The 11,859-nt window shown below is 43.2% G+C and overlaps 1 protein-coding gene across 1 annotated transcript; it reads right to left on the reverse strand.

Moving 5' to 3' along the window:
• Positions 1-1,157: 1,157 nt before the first annotated feature.
• On the reverse strand, positions 1,158-6,677 carry LOC110313835 (E3 ubiquitin-protein ligase SIAH1B). Its single transcript, XM_021188251.2, has 4 exons — positions 6,396-6,677; positions 5,842-5,937; positions 3,551-3,611; positions 1,158-2,647 (listed from the first exon to the last, which is right to left on the reverse strand). The coding sequence occupies exon 4, from the start codon at positions 2,528-2,530 to the stop codon at positions 1,682-1,684; it is 849 nt and encodes a 282-aa protein (XP_021043910.1). The 5' UTR covers positions 2,531-2,647; positions 3,551-3,611; positions 5,842-5,937; positions 6,396-6,677; the 3' UTR covers positions 1,158-1,681.
• Between the last annotated feature and the right edge of the window lie 5,182 nt (positions 6,678-11,859).

The following is an 11,859-nucleotide window of genomic DNA, read 5'->3' on the forward strand; positions in this document are numbered from 1 at the left end:
GAGAACCCTGTCTCGGAAAAAAAACAAAACAAAACAAAACAAAAAAAAGAAGTGATTCTTAAACTGACTCCATATTAAAGAGGTCAACATCCTAAGTATACAGGTTTATATAAAATGTATTTCCAGGCATCATGGTGCATATCTTTAACCCAGCATTCAGAAGGCCGTGGCAAGCAAATCTGAATGAGTTCCAAGCTAGCTCGAGCTTTATAGTAAGACCCTGGTTCAAAAAAAATCAAACAATGAAGTTACCAAAATGAGTTCCCTTTCCCCTTTTCTAACCTATTAGGAAACTGAGAATGACTTTTGTCCCTCACTCCCACCTGCCAGGCCAGCTCTCTTGCCTGTCTTTTTCAAGAGGGTTGTGCTCTCCGCCCGGTCGGCACCAAAGACCTTCTTAGTAGGCTTTGACCTTAAGCCAGGGTACAAACGATGGAGTGCACAGGCTCTCATTAAGGCTTTACCAACACTCACGGAAGCACAAGTCTCCTTGCTGGACTGTCAGGGTTATGGNGAAAACTCTGAAGCTGAACTGACTAATNTGTGGAATCACATGGCACTGCTCCCACAGGGAATAAAGCCTGCATTTCCTGTGCTTAGCTCCAGGGTTTCCTGTTAGTCCCCGGGAGCCACAGATGGCCTTAAAATAAAGAAATTCCTAATTCAGCCATTGATTCTCAAGGTTATTGGAAGGTTTTTTTTTTTTTAATTTGCCAGATAATCTTTTAATGAGAATTATAAAAGACCAAAAACATTTTTTGCCAACTGCCTTTTTTAAAAAGCAAATTATTTACTTTAGTTACAATTACTACGTATGATGATGCACTCTTTTGCAAAACCAATAAATACAAGAACCAATTTAAACATGTGATTTGCCCAAGACATTTGAAGAGAGGAAAAGCCTGACTTTTTTTTAATTTATATAAATCAGAGTTTACTCCCTAACCTAACCTGCACTCGCTTCAGCCGTGACAGCTGCTCTGCTACCTTTCCTTTCTGGAATTCCTATTTTCACAAAAGGGCTAAATTAAAAATATTTCTAATAAATTGATTGAAGGAAAAGAAAGTATGTACTGAATACAAACTTTTGACATTAAGCAATTATGAATATCAAAAAGACACTAACTTAAAAGGTACAAAAGTGAGAAAAACCTGAATTACAGAAAAGTCAAATTTATTTAATGAAAAACTAGAATAAAAATTAGCAAATACACACACATCAAAAAACCAAACCAAAACCAAACCACAGCAGCACTAAGTGTTGACTCACAAGGGAAAACAGTGGGCTATGACCACGCAGATGGCTTGTCAGTTAAAGGAAAACCAAGCACACATGTGCACGCATGTGTGCACAGATACACACCCCCGAAAAATTGTCAACAATACAATCAATCTACAACAAACACAAAGTTCAGAAATATTTTACAATGTTTCCTTTCTTAATACAAAAGATGCCCATCTTGGGTATTTTTTTTCAGTGGTTTACTGTTGAATTATTTTTAAATGTATTAGTGTTACTACATGCAACTGTTTCCTGTATTAACAGCTTTTCTTTTTATTTACCTTCATGTCTAGCTTCTACCTACCGGGAAAGTTTTAGGTTGGCAAGCAGATGGGTGCTTATTCTCTGTGAAGTCAAATGCAAATTTTAAACACTGGCCAGAAATATCTGATTGCCGTTTCAACACATGGAAATAGTTACATTGATGCCTAAATTGCCATTTTCTGCAAAAAGCTGTGCAATGCTGGTGTCAAACACTAGGCAGTCACTATTCATAATGGCTGTTGCAATCCCCTCATGAACAGATCGAGGAGTGGCTTCCCAAGTCAATCGCCGCCTATGACCATTTAGCTCAAGTCGATATGCAAAATTTTCAGCTTGCTTGCGTGTTCCTATCAGTTGTACAATTGCAAAGAACTGCTGATGACCATCATATTTTTCTTGTTTCTCCAAGACTAACATGAAATGAAAGCCAAAACAAGACTGCATCATCACCCAGTCGACAGCACCGGGAAGGTTAATGTCTGTAGCGAGAAAAACTATGTCTTCCCCTTGCAGGGTGGTAATGGACTTGTGCTGATGCACCAGGTGGGGCATGACAGCATCCAAGGAACCTTGCCATTTACAGGAAGCACCAGGGCAGGGGCAGGAGTAAGGCCTGAACTCACANAGCTCCTCNTGCTCTGCCTTTTNGGTGTGTGGCAGAGTTANTTCACATCCAGAAGAGNCATATTTACAAGGGAAGAGTACTGAGTTGGCCACTTTCTCCATAGCCAAGTTGCGAATGGATCCCAATGGGCCCCGGCAGGTGGGACAACATGTAAGTTTGGGGCGACAGNTGCTACAAACAAGATGGCCACTCTGACACTGAAGAATAGGTGGCAACACATAGTCAAAGCAGACAGGACACTCAAAAAGACTCGCCAAGTCATTGTTGGATGCAGTTGTGTCAGTCAAGGTAGGTACCCTCTGGGATGGTGGACCCTTTGAGGTCCCAGTGGATAATGCTGTAGTAGTCTGACGGCTCATCTCTGTGGGTAGAGAGCGCGCCCTGGACCCCAGTTGCTAGCTGCTGCTGCTGCTGCTGCTGCTGCTGCCACCTCTCCTGGTTGCGCCAAGACCTATGGGACACCCTGGGCCGCCACCCTAGAGAGGGCCAATTATTGGAAGGTTAATGAAATGGCACTCTATCCTCCATCAGAATTCTTCCTAAAGACTTCATAAAACAAGCCTGTTATTACTACTGCTCTCCAAGTCTGATGGCCTTCCAAATTAATTGGAAAACTGGGAGGACTTAGTAATGCCATCATAACACCAAATTTCCTCTGAAGATGGAAATGTATGGTATAAATATAACAAGGAGTAGGCACAGTTATAAAAGTTTAATGAAATTAAAATTTACTTATAAATAACAAGTGACTTGTGGCTACATTTCAGAGACTCACACTCGAGTCTGTTTGATTTTGCTGGAGATAGTGTTTCATAGCTATATAGCCCAGAATGTCTTGGAAGTCCTGCCTTGACGTTCCTAGGGTCCCAGGTGTGAGCCCTGCTTCACTTCTTTCTAGAGGTACAGAGACCACGAGCATTACCAATCACTGGAGTAACATTACATTTCTACCATTCCCATTCTAGCTCCTATATGTCATAGCTCATTACTAGCAAAGGACAGTTTATCTCCCTACAGTTACCTTATGCCTCATTTCTAGGTGACTAGGAACTTCCTCAGTAACTAACATGCAAACTGTTCAATTTAAGTCAGAATAGTCACCAGTTATAATCTCTTATCTAAGAAAACAGCAGGCAACAATCTTAGTTCACAACCACAGATTCCATTCAGCAAGCAGAAATATAAGCACAGTGCTCAGGGATGTCCTAAAATGCTGGTTTCTGAATAAGCTACTACCTCTCAGTAATGCTGCTTTTGACAAGTCAGATTTAAACATCTGAAGGAGAATGTTAACAATATGTTGACAATCTTCTTACTTGAAACAGCAGTCAACACTGAGTTCTGAGCTGTGGGAACTAGCAAAGGGTTTTGCACTTTACCTTTTTTTAAGGTTCCACATTCTTGGTCATTCTAGGTCCTGAGTGTACACCTGGTCTTCCCCTGTCAATGAAATTGCCAGAAACAGTGAGTATTACCAAGGGTGCAATATCACTAGAGGACATATACACAGTAGTGCAGCAACGACCATAATACTTCCTGGGTAGAAATAGGTTGAGACAGTGTAGATAGCATCCTGAAAGCTCAATCAAGGCCTACTGTACATCAATTTTTTTTCAAAACAATTTAGAAATATGAACATGACTTACAATGTAGAAAGTCATTCAAATCAAGTTCCACATCTGTGGGCCACTGTTTTTGTTTTCTTGGTTAGGACTAAACCCAGCAAACAATCCTAATATGAACATTGCGATTTCAGGCCTTCAGCTTTTAACTTCCACACATAAAACCAAATCATAATAATAAACTGCAGAAAGAAAAGTCCCACTCACAAAAACATTAGTAACTAGATGAACATGACCTTTTCAATTTTAAGTCTAAGCACATGAAGTGCGAGTGTTCTGAATAACCAGGCTAAGGAGGGTGTAGGCATAACCAGCAGCCAGGACTTTATTTTGGTCAGGGTTAATTCCTTTCAGTGAATCTACAATCAATGTTGGAGAAAAGAAACTGCCAGTGGCAATGTGTTCATGATGCACTTTCAAGCCTCAGGTGTGACTAAACTAGCACTAGTAATGAATTCCTTCTCCTACATGAATTAATAAACTGTAAAGAAGTTGAGAAACCCTTAGAGCAAAGCAATGTTCAAAAACACTAATTCATTGTCAATAGTGGATACATACTTATTTAAAAGATATTAGCCATTTCATTAAACTCATCAAGATTCACATATATACAAGTCTTGTCTCCATGGTTTTCTAACAACATCATCCTTCTCAGGGGAGGTCTGGACATGTCTTGAGATCCTTTTGAATGTGATCATTTTGGGGAAGGTGCTATTGAGAGGTCAGACATGCCCTTTAATAGCTATAGGGCTCAGGAAGATGCACACAAGGAGAATAATTACGTCCTGGAGCTGAGGTGGCTCCATGGTCAAAGGCTCTTCCAGAGGGCCTGAGCAAGTTCCAGTGTCAATGCCATGGCAGACTGCTCCTACCTGCTGTGACTCGAGTTCCAGGTGACCCAGCAGCCTCTTCCCTACCTTAGTGGACTCACGCAGAAACCTACACACATATCCATAATTAAAACTAAAATTATTATCTCCTATTATAATTACTCCCTTCTGCCTGGCATTATCAGGACCTGGATATTGTTGGGATTCAGGAGTTACCCCACAACGACAAGAACACCAATCTCAGTCAAACAGGGATGGTTATTGAACACCACACCCTAGGACTGACTGACTGATCAGTCAGGGACACAGCTCACACTTCGGGAGCTATGACCCCATTTCTCAGGGCCAGCTTATAAAGGCTAAATCGACTAAAACCACAATGAGCTCATATGCCAGTGTTGGAAGTGCTGCCCGCTGGTCAGTTCTGACTTAAGTTATTTTAGACATAACAGTTCTTTAATTTGATGGGTCCTACTGGTAAAGCTGTGGAATTTCTTAAGATTAACAAACTTTATAACCTTGGAATATAGCAAGGTATGTGGTCAGCATGACCCTGCTTTGAGTCAAGTTATTTTTCTGTGTTAATGACTGGTAGCCATATTACTGCAACAATATGAAATAGCTGGCAGGCGTGGAACAAGATGGCTACAGCTATGTTATGGGAGCAGACTTCAACAGATATAGCTTACAAGAAAGGACTAGGGAGGGATGGGAGCAAAACCATCTACTAATTCACCCCATTTTCCATGTTCACAGCAAGGCACACACTTACAAACCAGCCAGCTAGAATTAACCCTGAACTGCTTGAAAATGTTCAAAATCCAACCTCTGGACAGGTTGAGATCCACAGAAATAAACAGAAGTGTAGGGACCTGCCTTATCAAGAAAAAAAAAAAAGGCCACACTAGACTCTGAGATAGTTGACACTGGTTGCAGCTCTCTCGCCATTTCTGCCTAACTTCAGCATGCTAAAAGTTTCGAAAAGAAAAGCTTTGTTGTGCATACTAGTCATGCTCACAGTTCTTCAGGCACACACCCACTCCCTCCCACGTGCCAACAACACTTTTGCACCGCAAAGGGGTAAATTTACAGTTCAGGAAGCAGGAGAAAAAGCAACCGTGGTTTTCAGAAGAGACTAGGCAAGCTAAGGTGTACACACTCAAATTATTTCTCATGCTTTTTTCCAGGAAAAGACAAACGAGGTAGAGTTACACTTACAAGTTCCCAGCAGCTTCGGTCCCGTAGCCAGCCCTTAATGCCCGCGGTCACCCGCGGATCCCCAGCCACTGTTTTGGAAGTTCCTGTTCTCTCGATCTGGAGTTGAGCACCAAAGAAAAAAAGATGTTAAGAACTTGAGAAGTGGAGACAGACGGGTCAGACCTGGGTTCCCGCCACTGCTGTGCTACGGATGCCCACCCCGGAGGATGGCGTTATCCGTCTCCCCCCACCACACCCCCATACCAGTAAGACGGATCCGGAAGAGTTCCAGCGTCTTCAGCCTCGGTGTCTAGAAATACAGTCCCCCCCACCTCCAAACCGGACCCAATCCCCAGTTAGTGCCCCCTGACAGACGACAGCGCCCTGGGAAGCCGGTTCCTCGAGGGGAGCTCGCCTTGCACCCCCGCTATACCCTCGGGCCTACACCTTCCGGGTCTCCCCGGACCAAGGTATCGCAAGACAGTGCGCGTAAAGGCCGAAGGGGGTAGTCCTTGTCCCCTCAGACAGGCGCTGCGACCCCGCGACCAAGGCTACACACAGTCGCCCGTCCTTACCGAATTCAACCTCCGCGCGGGCTCCCGGCACGCGGCGGCCAGCCTATGAGGATCTCGCTCACGCCCCCTTTACCTCACGCCGCCGCCTCGCGAGACCTTGACTCCTGACCCGCCCTCGGGCTGGTGGGGGGGCCGGGAACCGGAAGTCCCGCCCTCCGGCAGCTCCGGTTCCGGCTCGCTCCGGCTCCGGCTTCCCACCGTAGCTCTACAAGGAAACCGCTGACGGGACCCCCACCCCCACCCGAGAACAGCCGGAAGTGACTTGCCCAGCCAGGCCTTTGCCCTCAGACAGCGACGTGCGATCACTCTTGCGCCTAAGACCACAGGCCGAGTTTTGCGCTCCGCCCATGTCACCAGCCCGCCTCCATCCGCCGCCTAGACCACGCCTTTTCCTCCGGGCTGTACCAACAGCCCCTTCTTATGGGGGATGCCGTTACCATGGTGCCCAAACCTGGCTGGGTCACTTCACGTCACGTCCCCTCGTGCGTTCGACTTTCTTATTGGCCTATCAGAGCCTGCCTTGAGAGCAAGCTATGAGCCGGTCTCTCAAAGAGACGCCTTTCCCCTTGCAAGCGTATTTTCCTGTTTTACGTCTAAGACACCCCAGAAGTTCCCTAATCACCTACTGTGGGCGCCACCTTGGCCGCCCCTCTCTCGCCAGATAGAGTATCTCCCTTATAAAGGAATACCCCAAAGTCCCTCTTGAAAACAGTTCAAATTCTAGATACTCCGCTAAAAAAAAACATAAAAAATTTTAAAGAAAAATAACACTTTTTTTTTTTTCGTGTTTCTGCCAAACCAAAGCATAATGGTAATTTATGAGCAGAAACTGATGGGAAACAAAATTGCTTGCCCAGTGGTGGGGTTCAGTGGTGGAACTGTGACCTCGGAACTCCTTTTTGTGCCCTTTAAATCAGACCTGGGGAGCCAACTCAAACGGTGTTTCTTCCAGTCTCTCACTCAGCAGGTTTTAAATGCTAGACGGGCACGTGGAGGGAGCACAGTGCCCTTCTAGTTCTGTTGTAACTCCCTTATGACTTTCTCTAGGCACCAGCTCTCCCTCATAGTGTGGGGCTGTACTGCACCACACTTTCATCTCTGATTGAAGCGCCCCCCCCCCGCCCCAAACTCCGACATTACGCTTTCTTACAATTTGGCTCCCACAGAGACAATGCTAACCCAAAAAACTCTGAATGGGCACACCGGGAGGAAAAAAAAAAACCATTCCATTCGCTCTTCGTTCCTACATACAAAATCTATGACTGTATTCTGAAAGTACAAGAAGCCTGAAAGCATCTCGAAGTTCCTTGCTTCAAGGACAAGATAAAAAAAAAAAGAAAGAAAGAAAGATGTGGTAAGAGACTGTATAGATGGACCGGCGGGTGCTTGGTAAGAGCTGGTCTGTTGATCCAATCGGCAAGAGTAGCTGGGAGCATGAATCCGCTGGCCATTTCCATAATAGTTACTACAGCTCCTCACACAATCAAATTCTCAACACACATTCACTGAAAATATCGCCTTTTCGTTTGTGTGGAGGGTCACAAGTTTCCCCTCCATCGCACAAAGATTAGTTCCATGTGCCAGCAGTCACGATTTTGTGATCACTTTAAAATATGAGTTTCCTTCTCCTCCACTTTCCACCCTCGTATGGCTGGAAGACTGTGTGTGTGTGTGTGTGTGTGTGTGTGTGTGTGTGTGTGTGTACATAGGGTAACAATCCTGACCTTAGAAGAGCATAAAGACCAGGTTTTTTGTTGTTTTTTTTGAGACAGGATTTCTCTGTGTAGCCAGGTTTCAAATTCAGCTATCCACCTGCCTCTGCCGTCCAAGCGCTGGGACTACAGGTGTCTGCCGCCACCTCCAGTTTTATTTTTATTATTTATTTTCTTTTTAAAGATTTGTTTATTTATTATATGTGAGTACACTGTAGCTGTTTTCAGAACCACCAGAAGAGGGCATCAGATCTCATCACAGATGGTTGTGAGCCACTATGTGGTTGCTGGGATTTGAACTCGGGACCTTAGGAAGAACAGTCAATGCTCTTAACCTCTGAGCCATCTCTCCAGCCTATCCACCTCCAGTTTTAAAGAATAGGTTTTAACAAAGCATTTTTATTAAATTCACCTTGGCCCTGAGAGCTCTCATTTATTTCTCAAAATGCCATGTTTTTTGTTTGTTGGTTTGTTTGTTTTTGCCTCACCCTATAAACATGACTGCTTTGAATTTGATAGCATTATTTATCCTTCATCTTTCAGAAATGACTTGAAGCAGCCTACTCAAATGTACACAACATTCTACAAGAGAAATATTTTAAAGATTTGGACAGTGGGATCAATGATGAGAATAAATAGGCATCCAATTGCAAACCGTCAGATTCAGAACAGTACGTTTTTAAAAGGGCCACAGAACAGAAGAAATGACACTTATTTTAAGGTTTTTAGAGTATTCATAAAAGCCGATCAAGATGTGGGTTTCATAAAGCATTCTTCCTAACTCTTGTTCTGAGGGAAACTTGTCATTCCTTGCTGGGGACAAAGAGCTAGACAGACTCCCTGACAGGCAAACAGGTAAGAATTGGGGCCATGACTAGATAATAATGATAATGAGTTTCCAAGATGGCTGGCTTCTTCCTCATTCTCCTGACCAGAGACTAAAGACAGGTGGTTTAAAACAAAGGCCCAAGGTGGATCTCTGTGAGTTTGAGGCCAGCCTGGTCTCCAGAGTGAGCTCCAGAACAGCCAGGACTACACAGATAGACCCTTGTCTGAAAAACCAGAAAGCCTGTTGGGCTTTTTTCTTTTACTAGTAGGGATCCCCTTCCTGTCCAACAAGTCCAAGGCCAAAACAGAACCTGTTTCCTGCAGATATGTGGAGCTTTCGGCCTCCTGACCCTTTGTTCAAACTAATCACCCTTAAATTGGGGGCAAGACCCATCTCAAAAGACCTTTAAAACCCCCAGCCCTCATTGAGGGCTTGAGTCTTGAGTCTTCCTTCCACTTTGCAGAGGGTCTTTTTCTTTGTGTGCTTTGTGCTGTGTGTGTGTGTGTGTGTGTGTGTGTGTGTGTGTGTTTCCTCACCCCCAACTAAAAGTCTTTTCTTTACTGCTGATTTTGTCTGCTGTGTCTGAGCGTTCTCCCAATGCTACCTGATGCCCTGGAGATTTTCCCTGCCTTTTAACTTCTTAACTGGCTGAGAAAACAAACCCATTCAAGACCTCTAGACTGTAACCCATGAAGATGATGTGAGGTAAGTGGGAAGAAAGTGTTATATGTAGCAATACACTGACCCCTTTCATGTAAACCATTGCTACATTGCCAATAAGTGAAATTTAGGAACTGCCGAAACTTTCCACTTCCACTGAGCTCCTGGGCCCTCTGGCGCCTTTAGAGTACTTTTAGGAAAAGCTGGTCTGTTCAGCTCAATCTGCTTCCTTAAAGTTCCAGGTTAGTCAACGGCATTTTGAAAGAATGATTCCATTTTGGTAGGGCATGGCTCTTTGGGCTTCATGTACATTCTAAATCCAAAGCCAGTGGAAACAGATGCACCTATGGGACAGCCTGGCAGTTAAGTCTTGATAACATCTCCATGCCCAAGGTGAGACACAGCTCACTGAATAAAGTGTCCTTTAAATTCTTGTCTTAAAGCCGAACATGGTGGCATACACCTTGAATCCCAGTACTTGGGTGGCCAGCGTAGTCTACATAGTAAATTCCAGGCAAGCCAGGGCTACATAGAGACCTTGCTTTAAAAAAAGAAAAAAAAATCCTGCCTTAGAAAAGTTGGCAGAATTTCATTTACTTAATGGTTTCTCTGAATTAATTTTTATTCCCAAGCAGTAGTGATTAACTTTCTCTGACTAACGAAAAATGTTAACCTGTGAAAAAAAAGACAAAGTTCATCATGATTACAGCTATTGATTAACTTACAAAATTTGATGAGCTTTTAAATGTCCTTGTGTAAGACTTCCTCACCTTAAAATGAGCATAGGACCACACTTCAGCCAGGCCCCATGCCCAGGAATAATTGGCCAACATGAAATGGATTCCATGCTTTTGGGTTTGTTTGGCTTCAGGTTGTTTCTTTTCTTTTCTTTTTTTTTTTTTTTTTACTTTTTGTTTGTTTGTTTTAATTTCCATTTTCTGTTTTTTTTTTTTGAGAGAGAGAGAGAGAGAGAGAGAGAGAGAGAGAGAGAGAGAGAGAGAGAGCATGAAATTGGATAGTTAGGTAGGGAGAATCTTGGAGAACGTGGAAGAAAGAATATGATAAAAATATTATATAAAACTTTTAAATAAAAAAATTGGGATAGATGGAGTAGAGACACCACTTCAAATTTGTAGTGTTCCTTGATGATTAAGAATCCTGGAAATTGTTTTACACTGAGTACTGATGTAAAGAATGAACTGGCAATGTCATTCATATGACTGCCCTTCACCTCCAAGGTGTCAAGCTATTAGAATTTCAGTTTTCAGCCCAAAGAAGTGAGTTCAGTTACTTTGATTACCTCTTGGACAATAGCGTGCAAAACTGGGCATGTGCTAGGGGAGACACTTGATTTTGGTAGAACCAGAAACTAAATCACCTGGGGGAAGAAATGGATGTACAAGTGAGAACCAAGTTCTTTGAGAACACTGGAAAGGGAAAGAACAAAGTGACTGGGTTACACGAATCATTTACAAATCTGTACAGAAAAAAAGCAAAAGAAAGTTTCCTCAGAGGAGATGGTAATAAGACAGACTTGGGACAGTGGCTGAGATTAAAAGCTGAGAATAAAAGCTCTCAGGTCTCCGTTTCAGGAAATCTTGTGGAAATAAACACACAAGGACAGAGGTGAGACCATGATCAAGTAGAGTAACAACAACTGGGAGACCCCCTTCAGAAGAGAATGGGGGATGTGGCTCAGTATAGATGTTTCTGGAAAGCTAGGCTTTTTCAGGTTTTAGGACACAAAGAGTTGAGATTCTCAACTGTTGTGTACACTGGAACACATATGAGCATTCGAATGTAGAAATGGAGTGAGTATAAATATCAAGAACAATAGGAGAGAGGAAGGGGCATTTAAGATAGTTTGTCTCCAGTGTGCACACAGTAATGCCAACAATCATGGGCTTTTGAATCGCTGGCTTGTGTATGCTCATGGCTCTGATAACCAGGAAATTACTTTTTCTCATTATCCATGTTACTTAAAAGACAAATGAACTTATATTAGTAGTAATTGCAGGACTGACACACATACAGACACATAGGGATGGTAGCAGCATGCACAGGGTCTGCACAGGTTGAAGCTAGTTTATTTGAATGGAGCCTCACTGGAAATACAAACCACACTTAAGGGAGGCCCCAGGCCTGGCTATACATGGGCAACACAAAACAAAAATAGAGATATTTGGGGAGATCTTTTTTGTCTCATAATGGTTTGTCTAGTGTATGTGATATATATATATATATATATATATATATATATATA

This window comes from Mus pahari, chromosome X, assembly GCF_900095145.1.
Source record: "Mus pahari chromosome X, PAHARI_EIJ_v1.1, whole genome shotgun sequence".
NCBI classification, from domain to species: Eukaryota; Metazoa; Chordata; class Mammalia; order Rodentia; family Muridae; genus Mus; species Mus pahari.